General features: G+C 34.7%; 11 protein-coding genes across 11 annotated transcripts; 10 read left to right on the top strand and 1 right to left on the bottom strand.

The window, feature by feature from the left end:
• Nucleotides 1-89: 89 nt before the first annotated feature.
• On the top strand, nt 90-641 carry NAEGRDRAFT_71805 (uncharacterized protein; the record flags this gene model as incomplete). The annotated part of the gene is made up of 1 exon (XM_002673057.1): nt 90-641. One exon carries the CDS (start codon nt 90-92, stop codon nt 639-641), a length of 552 nt encoding a protein of 183 aa, XP_002673103.1.
• A 742-nt stretch (nt 642-1,383) lies between these two features.
• Nucleotides 1,384-2,211, top strand: NAEGRDRAFT_71804 (uncharacterized protein; the record flags this gene model as incomplete). The annotated part of the gene is made up of 1 exon (XM_002673056.1): nt 1,384-2,211. One exon carries the CDS (start codon nt 1,384-1,386, stop codon nt 2,209-2,211), a length of 828 nt encoding a protein of 275 aa, XP_002673102.1.
• Nucleotides 2,212-2,364: 153 nt separating this feature from the next.
• NAEGRDRAFT_51817 (uncharacterized protein) lies at nt 2,365-3,636 on the top strand (the record flags this gene model as incomplete). Its single annotated transcript, XM_002673055.1, has 1 exon — nt 2,365-3,636. One exon carries the CDS (start codon nt 2,365-2,367, stop codon nt 3,634-3,636), a length of 1,272 nt encoding a protein of 423 aa, XP_002673101.1.
• Nucleotides 3,637-4,015: 379 nt separating this feature from the next.
• Nucleotides 4,016-5,299, top strand: NAEGRDRAFT_71802 (uncharacterized protein; the record flags this gene model as incomplete). Its single annotated transcript, XM_002673054.1, has 2 exons — nt 4,016-4,153; nt 4,289-5,299. 2 exons carry the CDS (start codon nt 4,016-4,018, stop codon nt 5,297-5,299), a joined length of 1,149 nt encoding a protein of 382 aa, XP_002673100.1.
• Nucleotides 5,300-5,671: 372 nt separating this feature from the next.
• NAEGRDRAFT_82740 (uncharacterized protein) lies at nt 5,672-7,054 on the top strand. Its single transcript, XM_002673053.1, has 2 exons — nt 5,672-5,819; nt 6,020-7,054. The coding sequence occupies exons 1-2, from the start codon at nt 5,703-5,705 to the stop codon at nt 7,037-7,039; spliced, it is 1,137 nt and encodes a 378-aa protein (XP_002673099.1). The 5' UTR covers nt 5,672-5,702; the 3' UTR covers nt 7,040-7,054.
• Nucleotides 7,055-7,380: 326 nt separating this feature from the next.
• NAEGRDRAFT_71800 (uncharacterized protein) lies at nt 7,381-9,612 on the top strand (the record flags this gene model as incomplete). Its single annotated transcript, XM_002673052.1, has 1 exon — nt 7,381-9,612. The coding sequence occupies one exon, from the start codon at nt 7,381-7,383 to the stop codon at nt 9,610-9,612; it is 2,232 nt and encodes a 743-aa protein (XP_002673098.1).
• A 236-nt stretch (nt 9,613-9,848) lies between these two features.
• NAEGRDRAFT_71799 (uncharacterized protein) lies at nt 9,849-11,486 on the top strand (the record flags this gene model as incomplete). Its single annotated transcript, XM_002673051.1, has 3 exons — nt 9,849-10,096; nt 10,160-10,361; nt 10,407-11,486. 3 exons carry the CDS (start codon nt 9,849-9,851, stop codon nt 11,484-11,486), a joined length of 1,530 nt encoding a protein of 509 aa, XP_002673097.1.
• Nucleotides 11,487-11,722: 236 nt separating this feature from the next.
• On the top strand, nt 11,723-12,439 carry NAEGRDRAFT_71798 (uncharacterized protein; the record flags this gene model as incomplete). Its single annotated transcript, XM_002673050.1, has 1 exon — nt 11,723-12,439. One exon carries the CDS (start codon nt 11,723-11,725, stop codon nt 12,437-12,439), a length of 717 nt encoding a protein of 238 aa, XP_002673096.1.
• Nucleotides 12,440-12,803: 364 nt separating this feature from the next.
• Nucleotides 12,804-15,559, top strand: NAEGRDRAFT_81029 (uncharacterized protein; the record flags this gene model as incomplete). Its single annotated transcript, XM_002673049.1, has 2 exons — nt 12,804-15,199; nt 15,251-15,559. 2 exons carry the CDS (start codon nt 12,804-12,806, stop codon nt 15,540-15,542), a joined length of 2,688 nt encoding a protein of 895 aa, XP_002673095.1. The 3' UTR covers nt 15,543-15,559.
• A 44-nt stretch (nt 15,560-15,603) lies between these two features.
• Nucleotides 15,604-17,501, bottom strand: NAEGRDRAFT_71796 (NOP58-like protein; the record flags this gene model as incomplete). Its single annotated transcript, XM_002672974.1, has 2 exons — nt 15,604-17,308; nt 17,374-17,501. 2 exons carry the CDS (start codon nt 17,499-17,501, stop codon nt 15,604-15,606), a joined length of 1,833 nt encoding a protein of 610 aa, XP_002673020.1.
• A 1,117-nt stretch (nt 17,502-18,618) lies between these two features.
• On the top strand, nt 18,619-19,761 carry NAEGRDRAFT_51810 (uncharacterized protein; the record flags this gene model as incomplete). The annotated part of the gene is made up of 1 exon (XM_002673048.1): nt 18,619-19,761. The coding sequence occupies one exon, from the start codon at nt 18,619-18,621 to the stop codon at nt 19,759-19,761; it is 1,143 nt and encodes a 380-aa protein (XP_002673094.1).
• Nucleotides 19,762-19,883: the final 122 nt, after the last annotated feature.

The raw sequence follows: 19,883 nt of genomic DNA, 5'->3' as shown, positions 1-19,883 counted from the left end.
AATTACAGTATTATCGAGGATTTGAGAAGTGATTTGGATATTTATTGGACAGGTAAATATTTCACAATTATTAATAGATTGAATATTTAATGATTGAATATTTGGAAATTATTTCAGATTATAAGAATGCTGCTCCTGGATTGTGGCAACACGAATATGATAAACATGGAACGTGTGCTGCACAATTACCTCAATTCTCAAGTAATGCAGTTCGTGATTATTTTCTTCAATCAATCAAATTGAGAAAGAGTATGTCAATTTTACCATCCCTCAAGAAACAAAACATTGTTCCATCCAATACCACAACCTATGACATTAAATTCATGAAGGAAGGATTCAAAGCCAGTGGATTTGGAACACCTGCTCTCGTTTGTTACAATAGTTCCATATTGGTAGAGGTCAGATTTTGTCTGAATAAGGAATTGAGTTTTATTGATTGTCCAACACAAGTTGGAGATCAATGCAAAGCCAATAGCGCCATTACTTTTGCCAAAACTGCATTTGCCTCCAATGAACATGATACTGCAGTGGCTGTGATTGGTTCCTTCTTTGCATTCATTGTTCTACTTTTGGTTTGTTTTGGATTGGCTATGGTTTGCAGAGGAGTGATGGTTGCCAAGAAGAATTACGTAGTTCTATGAAAAACCAAGCAAAATTAATTTTCAACCTCTCATACATGTTTAATTTATTTCAAAATTGTTTCTTCATTCTTATTTTCATAGATGGTGATCAGATGTAGCGATTCCTATCCAAGATCTAATGGATCCTTGATATTTATTCTATCAAATTGTGAAATTCTAAATCTTATCAGCTTGTTAAATAAAATGATTTTCTTTGGACTTAATTGACCAAACTAATTTTAAATTTAATTTTAAATTAAAAAAAATGTTGCAATCAAGAAACAGGAAAACCACATCATCCACTCATAATCTTGAAGAAGAGGAAGGAGGAGTCGATTTATCCATCAGACAATCATCATCGGAAGGAAATAATCATCATCATGAGGAATTTTCATCACATACAGAAGAGAAAAATCAAAGCCTATTAATTATTGTATTTTCCTATGTGGAGAGGATTCAACATTTCATTTCGGAATTTTCTCATCTGACTCGATTTATCATGCTATTGGTGTTCTTGATTGTTTTTATGGAAGTTTTGATATTTAGATTCCAATTTACATATGCTCCGAAGGTAAATGACAAGTATCATAATATATTATTGATTGGAGATCCACAATTGACCGATAGATATTCCTATTCGTTTGTGAATGATGAATTTGCAATTCTTTCAAGGTTTATATTCATGTTGTGTGATACTTTCATGAGGAAGAATTTTCAATCCATTCTCCGAATGAATAGGAACAATATTCACACAATTATATTTATGGGAGATTTATTTGATAATGGAAGGAGGATCACTGATGAAGAATATGGGAGGGAATTGAAGAGATTTAGGAAAACTTTTGAGAATAGAGATGGAATCAAGACGATTTATCTGAGTGGAAATCATGATATTGGATTAGAAAATTGGGAAAAGAAGATTTTGGACAGATTTGAAAAGCATTTCATGCCACTCAATTTTAATTATGCCATCAATAGTAAGATGAATATTATTGGAGTGAATTCAATGTATTTGGGAACACCAATTTATGATTTTCTATTGAAAAACGTAGATGCAGAAAATTCAAAGAATATTTTACTGACACACATTCCATTGTATAGAGATGGGCTTTGCCAGAACGATGACTTCGATACCAGAATGGGAACCAAATCTAGGAGTAGACCTTTGGAAGAGGGTTATGGAGCAGGTTACAGAAACATGCTCAATCCTTCAGATTCAAAGAAATTAGTCTCACTCACCAAACCAATTCTTGTTCTGAGTGGAGATGATCACGAATATTGCAAATTCCAACACAATGTCTATGAGCACACTGTTACAGAGCATACCATTCCAACATTTAGCATGTTACAAGGTACTTTCAAATATGGTTATGGAATTTTGACCTTGGATATGGAACGAAACTCTGTACATGACTTGTCCATCTATTACTTGCCAAAGATTTGGAATATTTTCATATTCTATGCCATATTATTCATTATTGCTACCATTTATTCAATCTTCAAGTTCAAATCCGTGTTGAGCTATTTGAGTATTTTAACTGTTTGCTTGTTGACTTATGTTTTATGTCAGGTATGGTGGTGGATTTTGTAAAACATCATTTTACAATGCAGAAATCAAACATCCAATCACAAGACATGGACGCAATAACATCCACACATCTTTAGTTTCGCCGTTACTGTTGTGGATAGATTGGAAAACTAAAGCGATAGAAGTGCTGAGGATAAAAGCAATCAACACAAAAAAATGTCTTGTTGTGGAAGCCAAAAATCCTGTTGTCCTCCTTCTTCATCATCACCAATGGAAAATACACCTAAACAAACAACTGCTTCATGTTGTTCAACCAACAATCAATCTTCATCATCATCATCGGATAATCATAATTTAATTAGTGAAAATACAACAGGAGTATCCTATACAAATTCCAATGCAGTTTATGAATCTGTGAAGGAATATTACGGAAAAGTCTTGTCTACTACTAAAGATTTGAAAACTTCTGCATGCACTTCAAGTGGAGCACCTCATCCGATTATGAAAGCTTTACTTGCTAAAATTCCAGATGAAGTATTGAGTAAATATTATGGATGTGGGTCACCATTGCCATTGGCTGGCATTTCTGGATTAACTGTCTTGGATTTGGGTTGTGGAAGTGGAAGAGATGTCTATTTGGCAAGTATGCTTTGTGGAAAGGGAGGAAAAGCTATTGGAGTTGATATGACTGATGAGCAATTGCAAGTTGCAAGGGACAATGTTGTAAAGTTGCAAGAAAATTTTGGAGCTGACAATTTGGCAACTCTGGAATTCAAAAAGGGATTTATTGAAGATTTGAAAGGTGCTGGAATTGAGGAAAATTCTGTTGATATTGTCATTTCTAATTGTGTTGTGAATTTGTCACCAGATAAGGCTTCCGTTTTGAAAGGTGTTTACAATAGCTTGAGATTTGGAGGAGAGTTTGTATTTTCTGATGTTTATTGTGATCGTCGTTTGCCATCTGACGTTCGTTCTCATGAATTACTCTTTGGAGAATGTATTGCTGGAGCATTGTACACAAATGACTTTTTAGCACTCTGTAAGAAGGTTGGATTCGATGATCCAAGAGAATTGACAAGAAGTGAAATTGTTATTCATGATTTGAAATTGAAGGAAATTCTTGGAAATGCCAAATTCTATTCCATCACTTATCGTTTATTCAAATTGAATGATTTGGAACCACAATGTGAAGATTATGGACAAATTGCAATTTATAGAGGAGGCTCAGAAGTTGATCATGTCTACAAGCATGCTTACACCTTAGATGCTGGACATGTCTTTGAGAGAAATAGACCAGTTCTCGTTTGTGGAAATACTGCCAGTATGTTATCCAAACCATCTTGGTTAGGTCCTTATTTCCAAATTATTGGTGATATGAGTACACATTATGGAGCTTTTGATTGTTCTAAGGGTCCATCAACTTCTCAACAACCTTCAACTGCCAATAGTTGTTCACCAAGCTCATGTAGTGGTAGTTCTTGTTGTTAACCTTGTATCTGAAGCAATAGAATAAAGTTAACAAGAAATCATTCACCAAATTACATTCTACAAAAGCAACTAAAGAACATGAAACATAAACAACTTTGCCTTAGGGGTTTTCGTTGTTATTTATTAGAAATAAAATTGGAAGATGTGCCTTATGAACATCCAAGAATTGTAACTTTAACTGAGAATTTGTCAATACTATTCAGATGCATTAACATTAGACCGTTCTCTTGACCTTTCGTACGTACTTTCTACAAAGACATCCAAGAAAATCACTGTTCAACATCCAAACCTCATCCAATTTACTCCTACCTCCAAATTGTATTTAAATTCGCCTTCAATTTTAATTGTTCCAATAATTTTCACACTTTAAAAAATCAAAATGTCTGCCACTTCCGAATCAACAAGCAAACTCTTCACACCACTCACATTGGGAACTGACAAAATTCCTGCCAGTCAGAGAATTACTCTCTCCCATCGTATTGTGATGGCTCCACTCACTCGTTGCAGAGCATTGGATGTAAGTACTATTATCAACAAATTCCGATATTAAATTCCGAAAACTAAATATTCATCATCTTGACATCACTTTTGATTGATTACTACAATAATTCATCACCTTTAACTGTTAAATATTATTTCACACAACTATTAGGGAGATTGTGAACAAACAGAACATGCAATTACTTACTACTCTCAACGTGCCACACCAGGTGGTTTAATCATTGCTGAAGCTTCACAAATTACACCACAAGGACAAGGTTATCCATGTTCTCCAGGTTGTTATTCCGAAGCTCAAGTTAAAGCTTGGAAAAAGGTGACAGATGCTGTCCATCAAAAAGGAGGTGTCATCTTTTTGCAATTGTGGCATGTTGGTAGACAACGTTATGCTGACAATGTCTCCTCTTCTGCAGTTCCAATTCAAAATGTGAAATCTACAAATTTGCAAACCAGAGAACAACAATTGCCAACTACTCCAAAGGCATTGTCTGTTGAGGAAATTAAGGTCGTTATGGAACAATATAAGCAAGCTGCTAGAAATGCCAAATTGGCTGGATTCGATGGTGTGGAATTGCATGCTGCTAATGGTTATCTAGTTGACCAATTTTTACAAAATGGAGTCAATAAGAGAACTGATGAATATGGCGGTTCTATTGAAAATAGATTGAGATTTATGCGTGAAGCTATTTCAGCATGTATTGAAGGATTTGATAATGAATCAGATCGTGTTGGAATTCGTATGAGTCCAAGTGGATGTTTCTTGGAAATTAGTGATTCAGATCCAAAACCACTCTTTGAAGCAGCTGTCAAGGCATTGGATGAATATGATTTGGCATATATTCACCTTGTAGAACCAAGAGTATCAGGTGGAGCAATTTCAGATAATGGCGAAGCTGAATCCAAACCTGTGGTTGTAACCAAGGAATTGAAACCATTGACAAGATCTCCAATTATTTCAGCTGGTGGTTTTACTCCAGCCACAGCAAAGATTACCACAGAGGAGGGTGTCACAGATATGATTGCTTTTGGAAGACACTTTATTTCTAATCCTGATTTGGTTGAAAGAATTAGAAATGGTCATCCACTCACTCATTATGACAGAAGTACTTTCTATGGTTCCAAAGATGTTGTTACTGGTTATACCGATTATCCAACTTTTCAATAAATTATCATCACACTGATTATTTAATTTCCTCTTTTGATTTCTTTTTTAATTAATATTGTGTAATATTAAATTCAATATCATCAAATGATTAAGTAAGCTAGCTTTTTTACTATTAATTAACTCCATCAAATAATAATTCAATTTCCAACTTGTTATTAATAGTACATGCTCAATCGGAACAATTAACTGAGCACTGAAATATTCCTTCCTCAAATAATATGCATCCACGTTCCACAGTGGCTGGCTCAGAACAAAACCACTTGAAATTCTCTATTTTTTTCCTATTAAGTGCGAAATTAAAGCGTCCTAAGATATCAAAGTTATAAATTCTTGGCGCGCAACAAACTTACTGCGAACAACAATCAAATTCAAAAAAAACTACGATAAAAACTCATCACTGAAAATGTCTGCTTCATCACCTGCAAAGTTATTTACTTCACTCAAGTTGGGAGGAAAGGACGGCTTGTCTTTGGACCATCGTATTGTTATGGCCCCACTTACTAGAACAAGAGCTGTTGCTGTAAGTTTGAAATTATAGCCTTTTTTGTTAATTATTGTGTCGATTATCATTTGATGAATATTTCAATGATGACAATGATGACGAACGATAATATCATCATTAACTATTTACTACTACATACAACTACTTTGTTTTGTGTGAATATTCATAATATATGGAATCAAATTCATTTCATGATCATTCAATTAATTCAATAACAGGGAGAATGTGAACATACTGATGTTGGTGCTATCTATTACAATCAACGTGCTTCAAAGGGTGGTTTAATCATTGCTGAAGCTTCACAAATTACACCACAAGGACAAGGTTATCCATTCACACCAGGTTGTTATTCCGAAGCTCAAGTTAAGGCCTGGAAGAAGATTACTGATGCTGTCCATCAAAAGGGAGGTATCATCTTTTTGCAATTATGGCACGTAGGTAGAGTCAGATATGCTGATTCTGTTTCATCATCTGATATTGCCATGACTGATCTTCCATGTTTCAACTTGAAGACCTTTGAACAAGTTACTGCTGAACCACCAAAGAGTTTATCAGTTGAAGAAATCAAGACCATTGTTGAACAATATGGTGCTGCTGCTAAGAATGCTATTGAAGCTGGATTTGATGGTGTTGAAATTCACGGAGCTAATGGATACTTGATTGACCAATTCATTCAAGATGGAGTCAATAAGAGAACTGATGAATATGGTGGTTCTATTGAAAATAGATTGAGATTTATGCGTGAAGTTGTTGAATCAGTTTTGAAGGCTGTCAATGGTGAATCTAATCGTGTTGGTATCAGAATTAGTCCATCTGGTGCTCTTCACCAAATGAGCGATTCTACACCAACTGAAACTTTCTCTGAAGTTGCCAAGACTCTTGACAAGTATGATTTGGCCTTCTTGCACGTTGTTGAACCACGTACTTCATTAATGTATTCCAAGAGCACTGAAGAAGTTGAACAAACTGAAACAGTTGCCTGCAAGCATTTGAGACAATTCTTCAAGAACCCAATTATTGCTGCTGGTGGTTTCAATAGACAAACTGCTATTGAAATGGTGGAACGTGGTGATGCTGATTTGGTTGCTTTTGGACGTCACTTTATTTCCACACCTGATTTGCCTTACAGATTGGAAAAGGATTTACCATTGAACAAGTACAATAGAGAAACATTCTACTATGCTGGTGGTGATCTTGCTACTGGTTACACTGACTATCCATTCCACCAACAAGAATAAACTACTTTTCCAATTAATTTAACAAATTATCTAGTTCCCTTTATGCACATTCTAAAAAGGAAATGTGTGGAAAAGGCGGTAACAGAACGTTCAATTGTTATTGCTTGAATGTTCCAAAAATTCGCGAAATTTTCAACAGAAAAACATTCAACATGTCTCATCTTCACCACGCTCATCATCACCATCAACACCAACAACAAATTCATCTCCAGCACCGACATTTTCATCAGCAACCATCCTCCTCTTCTTCATCTGTTGCTGTTGCTTGTTCTTCTTCTCAACACTTTCAACCTCATCCCTCTGATAATGACTCTGAGATTCACAATGTCGATTTGAACAAAATGCTTTGGAAACCTTCTGCTGATTCAATGGAGAAGAGTGTCATGTTTGCCTTTTCATTGTTTGCCAGAGAGGAATTGAATAAGCAAGGCAATTGTTCATATGAATTTACTAAAATGGAGATGCAAGATGATCCAGTTAAATATCATCAAAAGTTCTTTGAGTGGACTGTTAAGGATGATCGTTTCTGGGGTTTATTGTGGCAATTCTTAAAGATTAAATCCTTTAAAAACTATTCTCAAGTAATTTCAAGACCAAAGAAGATTTCTGATGAGGAAAGAAAAAAGCAAACTGAAGAGGAAATGCTTGCAAGTTTGACTACAACTCATCCTCATATGGGAAGTCGTTTCTTTGTGGGAGCTAAGGTCAATTATGCTCAAAATTTACTTCACAAATGCTTGGATCCTCAATATGTGAATAGAGTTGCACTCTTGGCCATTGGTGAGAATGGTATTAAGGGTGTTACGGTTCCGAGAGTGGAAATGACCTATGGAGAATTGTGGAATCGGGTGGCCAAGATGGCTCACTACTTGAGAAATGAGCTGGGGGTTAAAAAGATGGATCGTGTTGTATCAATCATGTCAAATTGCTCTGAATCCATTGTTGCCTTATTGGCTGTGACTAGTATTGGAGCTGTCTGGAGTAGTGTAAGTCCAGATTTGGGAAAGAAGATTGTTTTTGCAAGATTTCAACATATTGAACCAGTTGTCCTCTTTACAACTGAATATTACACATTCAATGGCAAGTTATTCTCCACCAATGAAACTTGTAAATACCTCATGCACCATGTTCCAACTCTTCGTGCTGTTATCAAGGTCAAAACTCTCGAATACGATGAAAAGTTCTTCCCTCAATTCTCTAGAAATACCTGTCTTAAGGAAATCATGTCCAATGAAGATTGTGTGAATAAGCTCACTCAACATTCTCGTATCAAATATGTCGATTATCATAGTGATGTTGTGAATGGTGGATTTTTGAGAAATTTATCACCAACTCTCTGTAATGAAAAGGATATTCAATTTGAACCTGTGGATGTGGATCATCCAGTTTGGATCATGTACACAAGTGGAAGTACAGGAGCTCCAAAATGTATTTGTCAAGGATTTGGTGTATTGATTAATCATATTAAGGAAACTCATTTGCATTGCGATGTTAAGGATTCTGATACTTCATTTGTATATACTAATTGTGGATGGATGATGTGGAATTGGTGTGTCTCAATGTTATATACTGGTTGTAAGAATGTGCTATATGATGGAAGTCCTCTCTTCCCTAATGCTTTGGCCATGTGGAAATTAATTGAAACTGAAAAGATTACCTTCTTTGGAACTAGTTCAAGATATTTATCTTTCATGGTTACTAACAAGATTGATTTGGTTCACAAGACAAAATTGGATATTTCTCATCTTCGTTTAATTACAACCACTGGTTCACCATTGGCTCCATCCACTGCAGTCTACCTCTACAAGTACATGATTCCACATGTTCACTTGAGCTCTATCAGTGGTGGTACCGATTTGAATGGTTGTTTTGCATTGGGTTCTCCATTCTTACCAGTCTATCCAGGTGAATTGCAATGTGCAGGTCTAGGTCTCGATGTTCAAGTTTGGAATGATGCTGGAGAACGTATCTTTGGAGATAATGGTGAATTGGTTTGTCTGAATCCATTCCCATCCTATCCACTCTTTTTCTGGGGAGAAAAGAATCAGAAACGTTACTTTGAAAGTTACTTTACAACATTTGATGGAATTTGGGCTCAAGGAGATTTGAGTGAACAAACTCCTCGTTTTGGATTCTATGTGAAGGGAAGAAGTGATAGTACCCTTAATCCAGGAGGAGTCAGAATTGGAACTGGTGATTACTATGATGTCTTGCAACATGTTAAGGAAGTGGTTGATTCAATTGTCGTAGGTCAAAGACAAAAGGATGGTAACGAGCAAGTCGTTCTCTTTGTTCAATTAGCTCCAAACTTGGAATTGAACGAACAACTTGTTGATAAGATTCATGACACTATCAAGACTCATTTATCATCTAGACATCGTCCATCTGTCATTGCCCAAGTGAATGGTGTTCCAGTAAATGTGAATGGCAAAAAGATGGAAAAGTTTGTCAAGAAATTGACCAATCAAGATCCAGTCCAACCATCAGAAATCAGCTCTCTCAAAAATCCAGAATGTGTCTCTGCATTCTTACCAGTCAATTGGAAGACTGGATCAAGAGTTTCCAAATTATAAAGTCCATTATCAATTCCCTTACCAAAATCTGTTGATTCTTGCCATTTCCTACGACTCCTTAATAGAAGGAATGAGGATGAAATATCCCTCTCTTTTTCTAGTAATCTCCGGTTCCACTACGGTGTGCATAATTCTCAGGAATTTATTTTGAGCCCGCTTACTACATAATATGCGCAATGTTTCTTCATTTGAGAGAAAATCAACGCTGTGTGTGAAATTTCAATATCCCTATAAAAATGCAACAAGAAGATATTCAGGAGATGCCCAACTCCAACTCCAACTCGATCAATAACATTCAATCATTATCAGCATGTACGGTGGACAGTATTTCTGATGGGTCAAATATTGTACCACAAGAAGAAGAGGAACTAACAAAAGAGCAGCAGACACCAAAATTGTATATCAGAAGATGGTTCCAATTATTATTGTTTGCTCTCTTGATGATTGTTGGACCTACTTGTACCGCAACATTCTCATCAGCAGGGTAAGTTTCCTCAATATTTGCATGATCCTTAATATATATATTCTCTTAATTGCCTTAATGCAGAACACTCATGATGAAATATTATCATCTTGGCAGCAATCAGAATTGGAAGATTAATGTGAGTAGTTTGCTGACAAGACCGTTTGCCATTCCATTATCTCTGGTTGTTTCCTTTGTTATTAAGAATTTTGGATTGAGAACTTCGATTGTGGTTTTTTCAATTCTCACCTCAGTGGGTTCTTGGATTAAATTAATGGGAATTCAGGTAAGTTTCCGCATCAATTCTCTTAATTTAATACGAATCAAATAGGGAACTGAATCATCATATTGGATTTCATTCATTGGACATGTTGTCATGTTAATTGGTTTACCTTTCCTTAATCATACTACTGACCTATTGGGCATGCTCTGGTTTGGTAATAATGAAAGAACATTCATCATGTCCGTTATTATTGCAGCTGGTGCCATTGGAAGCATTGTCGGAATAACCATCAGCACTCGAGTAATGACCATTGGCAGTGAAAGTTCAGAAGATTTAAGGTTCTCCGTATTGGGAACTTCAATCTTTTTCATATCCCAAGCAATTTTTGTAACAATAGTTGGGTTATTGGGACTGTTATTCTTCAAGGAAAAACCACCAACTCCACCTCTTTATGCACCAACTGAAAAGGAGGATTCGCCATCTTCACTTACTGAGCCAATGTTGTCAGAAGAAGAATCGACCGCTGAAAAGAAAGTAGAAGAAAGTAAGGATGTGTATCCTCCACAAACTCTCATGTTTGGTCTAAAGACCTTAATAAGAATGCCATCCTATTTCATGTTGTTGGGAGCCATCTCACTCTTCTCCGCTGCTACCAATAGCATTTCAATTCTTGAGCAGGTAATTAAGGTGAATAAGTATACAGCTATCGATGCAGGAAATATGAACATTATCTTGGTTGTGTTTGGAACGATTGGATCTTTTATCTTTTCATTTCTTTTTGACAGAACGAAACAGTTTAGATTGATTACTATCATTACGAGCTTTTCGGGGAGTTTGGGATATCTCTGGTTTTGCATTCTAACGTTGTGGTATAAGGATGATGGAATGTTAGTCATGTCAGGAATGGCATTTGTCATTATTGGATTTTTCACAGGTCCTACTCCATCATTATTGACTCAAATGACAGTTTACATTACCTATCCAGTGCATCCATCCACTACCATGCTCGTAACTATTGCTTTCCAAACAATTTGTGAAGTACTCATGCTCATCTATACGAATGTTCTTCAGGCAACGACACCACTCGCTCCAACCATTATTTTATGGACTTCTATGATATTCTATGGGATGGCATGCCTTCTGGTTGCTTGTACTAGAGGTAAATACAGTCCTGTTCTTCTCAAATAAATTTCCCACTCAACATTCCAATAGAAAATTAACAAAGTTCACTCAAACTTCCAGCAAATGCTCGAAAACATTAAAAAAAAATGCCAAAACAAGTGAATGAATTTTTCCTCCTCAAAATTTTCCAATTTTTACCGCCACAATCACTGCTCAGCAATTCCATTCAATTAATCAATAGAAAATGGTACAAGGCAAGTAAACATAATGATCTATGGTTTCCGCTCTATTCCGATCTATTGATGGAAGCAGATTTTGAGTGGAGTGATCAATTAATCTTTTCCGAAAAGCTTGATCGGGATGAATATTGGTACCTATTATTTAGAACCTTGTTTTGTTTTCCACTATTTCATAGATATCTGATTTGGTATCAGGAGGAAGATGAGGCCGAGTATTATAATGATGGAAAGAAGAGGCAGAAGAAAATTACTTCACCACCCAAAAAGAAACGAAAGAATGATGACAATGATGATAATGATTTGAGTAGTTGTAGTTGTAGTAGTAGTAGTGAGAATGATTCAGAAGAGGAAGAGGAAATTATTACAGAATTTAGTTTGGAGACATTTACAGAGTTTCGAATTCCCAATCCGTTTAGACCAAATGTGGAAGTTGCCTTTAAAAGGGATGGAGAAGAATTTGATTTTGAAATGAAATATAGTTTGGCAAAGATGGCTGCCATTCTTACAATTCTCGGTTCTGAACAGTATTCACCAAATGTGTGGACAGATCGTGTCATTGTTTCCCTAGTCAACTCGAAAGAAAAGATTTTACAAAGGACTGAAATGACAATTGCTGCCCTGTGTGTCTGTATTCGATTTGATAATTTTGAAGATTTTTACAAAATTCTATTCGATTCTGAAAAGTCAACTAGCTCAAAAATTGGCATTTCGTCCATTTACCATAAAGAGCAAGCCAAATGTTTTGTGGAAAATTTGGATCAGGTAGCAGTTCGCCAATAGAAGTGAAACTTTTGAATGGAAATGTAGATCGGGAAAGAATAGTTTTCTCCCTCGCAATTCATGGCAAACCTTACATGGTGAATTTAGTGAAATTAAATATAGAGCCAAGTTTTTGAAAGAGAAGAATGATGAGGATGGAGAAGAGGATGGTGGAATAATTTCCATTGAAAAACATTCAATTCATAGAGAATTTAAGTAAATGATGCAATGAATATGAGTCTCTATTTGAGTTTCGAATAGTTTTTTTTAATTAGTTTTTATACAATTTATTGTATATTAATGTTTCTTTGTGGAGATGATGATGAACATTTGTTGATGTGAAAGGGAACAAATCAGAACACTTTTTTGTCATCTAGAAAAAAAAATGGGCAAGTTGAGTTCTCTTCTTTCAATGTGGGAGAAGAAAGCAGAATCGAATAATAATAACACTGCTTCTAACATTCCACCAAAACGAACAATTTTCAAGAAACCAACTAGTTCTGATGATAACCAACCACAGAATATTCAAACTATTCCGGACGAAAGTAGTAAACCATCAAATATCATCATTAATGAAAATATTCGAAACGAAACAATCACTTCTAATGATCAATCAAATTCTATTGAACCATCAGCTCCACCACAAGAAGAAACTCACACAACATTGGAAGAATCTCAAGACGAAACAACATCAACTATTGTTCCACCACAAGAAGAAACTCCTTCAGCACCATTGGAATCTCAAGACGAATCCTCTATTGTTGTTGAAGAATTACCTTCATCATCCATTGTAGAATCATCAACAGAAAATTCCTTGGAAGAAACCTCTCAAGTAGTAGACGAAACTATTCCAGAAGAAACCTCTGAAACTATTCCACAACAACAAGAAGAAGAAGAAACCATTTCCACACAAGAAATTCCACAGCAAGAACAAGAAGAAACCACTCCTCAAATTCCAGACGAAACTACCGAAACTAATCAAGAGGAAATTCCACAAGATGCAACCAAACAAGGTGAATTTTTAGTTTCTCTCTCCGAATTGAAAGCAATTGTTTCATCCTCTCCAATGTCAAGCTCACTCCAACCCATTCAACGACAATTAGATTTGATTTTACAACAAAATAATTGTCAAACAAGAGATGAGCTACCATCTACTGTAGCATTTACATTTGACAGTTTGAAAACAACTCTTGATTTATATATGGATAATATATTTACAATTAATTCGATTATTTCTTCTGTTTTGCAAGTGATGGCACTTGGAAAAGTGACAGATGATTTAAGATTGGTTGTGAAAGTATTGTTGAGACATTGTCATTTGATTGAAAAGCAAGATTCGAATATTATTACACTCTTTTCATTGTTTATTCAAATGGCATTTGGAACTCAGGAAAAAATTGACCTATTGTTGGATATTTTGAGGAATGATAATATGAATCAATTGGTAATTAAGTATGGAGCTAGTGAAACTTCAAAGGCAGTTTTGGGAGCTGTATATCCAACATTGGCCAAGGTAGATTTCAAAATGTTTTTCCAAAGATATTCCAAAGTTTATTTTGCAGCCAAATTGCCAGCAACTGTCTGTGCTAGTTATTGTGCACAGGTCTATAAGGAGGCAGCCAAATATCCAGAATATGTGGAGCCATTCATTGAAGAGGCTGTTGTTACATTGGGAGATTTAATCAAGCTGAGAAATGAACCAATTGAAAGACTTTTCTGTAATGGATTGTATAATATGGTTAAGGATAATCCAGAAAAGTTTTTCAATAGTGAAAAATATGATTTCTATGAGACATCAATCAATGAGAGTAAGAAACTCTTGTTTGACAGCAATAAGACCTACATTGAAGAATTATTTGATTTGAAGAAGAATTTGCAAAGTGGAGATGACGATTCACAAGCAGGTGAAGATTTCATTCTCCTCATTGAATTTAATGGAAAGAAGAAGAAGACTAAGGAATCTGGAAATATCACTTTTGCATTACTTGTCAAGTCCATTCTTGAAAAGTTCCAAATCCAAGAAGAACATCAAAGCATGAATGAATTGTTTGATAGGGGAGTTATTGTAGAATACTTTGAAGATTCTATCAATGATTGGGTTGAATTAGAGAGAATTGAAGATATTCCTAGATCACCAAAAGTTGCCAAGATTAGAATTATTAAGGAAGAAATCCAAGTCAACCAAATCAGTCAAATTATTGAAAGAAACACTAATATTCAGTTGGTCAATGACAAGTATCAAATCTTGAAACGTATTGGTAAGGGTGGTTTCGGTAGTGTTTATTCTGCCAATGCCTATTCCTCAACAGAGACCAAACCATCTCTTTGTGCCCTTAAATACATTGAAATTGACAGTATTGTAAACTTTAACAGATCCATGAGAGAAGGTATTCAAATGTTGCAATTGGATCACGCAAACATTGCCAGAATTTCAGATGTCTTTGAAGTTCAAAGCTCTGACATTGGTATTATGGGTGTTGAAACAAAGAGATATCTTTGTTTCGCCATGCCATTGTACAGTCATGGTGACTTGTATGAGCTTGTTAAGAATCAATCTCAAATCATTACTGAAAAGTTATTGGGCTCAATTATGAAACAATTGATGGATTCCTTGACCTATTTACATGAAGAATATTCAATTGTCCACAGAGATATCAAACCTCAAAACGTCTTGATTGAATCCATTGATTTGGCTAACAAGACACTCAAACCAATCTTGTCTGATTTTGGTTTGGCTAAGACTTTACTCAAAACTGAAACTCAAGTTGCAGGTACTGCAAGGTAAGTTTTCACTTTTAATTAACAAGATTTCAATAATTTTCAATTTAATAGTTATATGAGTCCTGAAATGTCAAGTAGAAGAGGATACAACCTCTCAACAGATATCTGGTCGATGGGAGTCATGTTCTACCAATTACTTTCATTTGATTTTAATACTGATGTGAAAGGAAAAGTCCAAAATGGTGAATTCGACTTTTTGACCACCCAAATCGAGAGAACTTGGTCTGGACAAGATTTGGAAATTATTACCTCACTTAAAAAACTCACATTTGACATGTTAAATTTGGATCCAGATTCAAGACCAACTGCCAAACAAGCTTTTGAAGCATTGGCTTCCTATTAAAATCCTTTTCTCTTTCTAATGCTAATTTTTGTAATTTTATTTAATGAGATTGCCAAGAAACCTACACCTCAGCACAATATTCGAAATAAACGCATCGTTCATGTTTCGTAATTAATAGAAAAGCCATTGAGAATACACCACCAATAATACAATCCTTATATTCAGCCACAATAGGACATTCCTCCTTAATGAATTCTCTTAAATGATTCAAATCCGATAGCTCTACCTTTTCTCCTCTGATGTGTTCAGTTAATTGCGAGAATAAACAATCAGATTCCAAATCCTTCTTTTCTTCCTCAAAGGTTCTTCCTCCATTATATTCCTCTCTGGCATCATCCATAGATGATTCGTACTTGTCTACTAGATCTGAATTTAAGGAAATATCTTGGAAATAAAGCTCTGGATTGGCATTGGTCATGAATTCTTTGAATAATCCATGAATCTCTTCATCTTGCTTAATAATTCGTTTTAAAATTCCAAATCCAAATGACTTTTTCATTTTGAAAGCATGAATTTCTCCAAAAGTTTGATAATTTCCAAAATCAAAATAACTAAATTCAATATTTGGACTAATTTCAGTCAATTCTCCTCTTGGAATCCAATATTTACATAATTCCTTTCTAACATCTGTAGTTTCCTCTTGATCCAATGTAATAGAATTATTTCTCAAAAGTAATTTCCACAAATTGCTGTCATGTGAATAATTTCTCCAATTCAACAAATCATTCCATTCCTTGCAAACTAGTGAACAATTTTGTAAAGTTGTGAATTGCCAATCATCGTTTAAACTATCGAATAGTATTACAAATATCTCAAGCAATAAATCAGCTGGCAAAACTTGATGAATTCTCTTTTGAGTCGAATCCTTGGCTACGCTTTCCAATTCAGCACGCTTTTTTTGTGTATCGCGATAATATAATAAACCATATTTTGGAGTGTTTTGTTTTTTTGATAATGCTCTTAATAGAGCACGTTCAGAAATGTTGCTATTACTATTCAAAGCTGATGTTTGTTTAGCCAAACTCACCAAACCACCAGATTTAGCAATTAAACGAGCACCAACTATTTCACCAACTAGATTAGTCAAATTTGGTGCTATGGTTTGCATTCTTTTCTTTACATAATCCAAGAGGGAAGATCTGTATTCACTCACACTTTTAACTTGCTCAGCCAATTTAGTAATTTGAAGCATATCTTCATCAGAAATATCACCACCCATTGAAAAACTGGCTCCTTCTCTAACTTGTAAAGCCAAAGCTTGTGTTAAAAAATTGGTCAATGGAGCATTTTGGGCATTGCTTCTATTTTGAAGACATAAAACAGTCTCTATATAAAGAGAATCATCAGATAAAATCTTTGCCAATTCAGGAAAATGCCAACCATACCATTCCTTAACTCTCATTACATACGTATTCACTTCCTTTTCAAGCTCATCCAATAATGAAACAGATTGGACAATCATTGTATCAGTTTTTTCTATTTTTGCTTGATTATTAGAAAGAGTTTCTTCCAAATCATCAATATTTGCATCTCTCAACAAGTGTTCAAATCTAGAACGAATTAATTTCGTCAAGGCAATTGCTATCTCATCACAGATGCATTCAATATCAAATTCACTCTTGATGGTAGCTCCAAGTTTTTCATCACAAACCATCAATAAACTTTGATCAGTCAATTGATGCAATAACTTGGCCAACTTTTCCAATTTTAATTCAGCATTAGTTTCGGATAAATTTTGAAAGCTTTCCAACGATACTAATTTAATACTATTTCATATATCATCATCATCATCATTAGAAATTGTAATTATTTGGAGAAAATATATACATACTATTCCGAAAGTGATTGATTATTAGAATCAAACAATTCATTGATTGATTGCACACTGCCAATTTTACTTTCATCCAAAATACGGAACAAGGCATAACTAGCAGCTTTTGTTTCCAGTAGGAAAAACATTTTGTGTGAGTTTGTTTTTTTCAAATATTGTTTATTGTAAGCGATCCAAATGACATATATTTGAAATCTCACACAAAACATTTGAGAAGTAGATCTCTGTTAAATAGTTGGTTAGGTTAGCCACTGATATTCAAAAAAGATATTGAGATTGTACAAATATTGAATTTGGTCAAATAATAAAGCACTGGGTCATCTCCAATGCATTGCAGTTGGATCATTTACTACCCATCATTTCCTCCACATGAAAATCAGCAATTTCACAATCCTTACCATAACATCCCTTATCACAAAACTGTTGCACTCGCGCTTCTTAATATTTTTTCAAATTTAAAAAAAAAAATGCTAAAGAGAAAGCAAGAGAAGAAAACAGATAAAGCTCTCTGGTATCAAAGGCTTAATTCCTTGCTGGACACTATTGATGATGATGATTGTAAATTAGAGTTTTTTTTAAATTATTGCGAAAGAGTAAAAACTTTACCTAGTAAGCAACCGTGTTGGGTTGAAGGAAAGGCTTCATTCTTTAATGCCTTAAATGTTGTTCCGAAGGATTGGAATCAAAACTTTGAGTTTCCAATTGAAGATGCAGACAATATTGCTCAGTTATTATTAAAAAAGTCAGAATCGTGCTTTGAAACAGAGGCTTGTGAAATGTTGAAGAATCAAATTGAGTCCATCCTTTCTGATTGTAATATTACACGAATGTGCTTGTGTGAATTGATATTAGCAACCCGAAAATTACATGATATGTCTTGTAGAACTAATATTGGAGAACTAATAGTCTCCTCTGCCATTAACAGTCTATTGGATGTGATTTGCTCTTCATTTGGGACAATTAATTTGAATGGGTAGGTCATTACAACCTCTTTTACTTACGGTTGATAGTGATATGCAATCAACAGTTTGGTTGAGTGATGAATTACCTTTGATAAATCAACGAAATGATGGATATTTATATAATAAGGAAATCACCTTTTTACTGAAAGAAGACAAAGCTTTGGATGAAACTGAAAAATGGTATCAATTGGGAACTGATTTTCACAAGTTGATAATATGTATGAAGAGTTTATTAAGGTGCGTAATTTGATTCAGATTATGTTTATACGAAATTAGAGAAAACATGCAAAAATATGCCTTCAAAAAGGAAGAAATGACAAAATACAGTAAGGTGATGGGAATTTCATATCTTCAAAGAGTTGTTTACTTATTCATTTTAGAGGCAAACTTTGAGGAAGTGAACTATCAGAAAGAATTGCTAATTGTTCCCAAATATTCAATTTACATGCACCAATATTCGACACGTCCAGTTCAAATGTTGAAATTGTTTTTGGACATTGGATATTTCATTCAACACTATGTTCCTAAAGATATTGGTTCAGAAATGAGGCCATATAGGCCTGCATTAGAGACACCCTTTAAAAATCAGGTTGGATTAATTGATGAACTTACAACAGACAGAAAAATCAAACCTCACAAAAGAATGAAACAGTATAAGCAAGTTGTTGGAGTTGTAAACAATAGTGAAGATATCTACATTGTTCGAACCACTTCAGTAATTAAGGATGTAAATAATGAAGAAAGAAATATAATAATGAGATTAGTGAATAGGAAGGAGTATTGTCTATACCTTCCACAAGTGCTTAATATTTATTCCAATAGTGTTGAATTTGAAAAGCTTCAATCCATTAATGAAGATGATTGCAATGAATCATATCTCTTAAAATTGGCAAGTGATATTTCAATAGCTATGGGTTTTCTTCATGCAAACAAAATAGTTCACAGAGATATAAAACCAAGCAATATCATGAAAAGATCATTCAATAACGCAAGTAATATTTCATGCTTTGTTTTAATAGATTTTGGTGTGAGTTTTGAGATTGAAGAGGATGAAAAGGGTTATTATTATGAAGTGAGAGAAAACGAAACTGTGCTTGCCAATGAAAATGTGGGAACTCTTCTGTTTAAATCTCCAGAGGTTAGCCAAGAGCTCAATTATAATGAAAAAGTAGACATATACAGCCTTGGAGCTTCACTTTTATATTTGAAAAATAGGACGGTGTTCACTGCAGTATTCGAAAATGCTATGGATGAGGAAAATATCAACTTACATCTAATAATGAAAACTATCAAGTGGGATATTACTGAATTTGGTGTGATGGTTTTAAAAATGGTTGATTCTGATCCACAGAACAGACCGTCAGCAAAAGATTTAGAATCATTCTTTACAGACCTTTACACGAAGAATAACTCTGGTGAAAACTGATATTGCTCCTTTTCAGGTTTATTGCAAACCTAATCTCTTTCGCGCTAATTTTCTTATTTTTACCTCTTTCTTTTTTCTTTGGCGTCAAAAAATATTTGTATCACCTTGGACCCAGAAAAAAG

This window comes from Naegleria gruberi (genome assembly GCF_000004985.1).
Source record: "Naegleria gruberi genomic scaffold NAEGRscaffold_49, whole genome shotgun sequence".
Taxonomy (NCBI): domain Eukaryota; phylum Heterolobosea; class Eutetramitea; order Acrasida; family Naegleriidae; genus Naegleria; species Naegleria gruberi.
This window is presented reverse-complemented; position numbering and strand designations above follow the sequence as displayed.

Coding starts and splice junctions, on each gene's coding strand:
- NAEGRDRAFT_82740 (XM_002673053.1), top strand. CDS start 5,703: ATGTCTGCTTCATCACCTGCAAAGTTATTTACTTCACTCAAGTTGGGA. Junction 5,820..6,019: donor CTAGAACAAGAGCTGTTGCT/GTAAGTTTGAAA, acceptor ATTCAATAACAG/GGAGAATGTGAACATACTGA.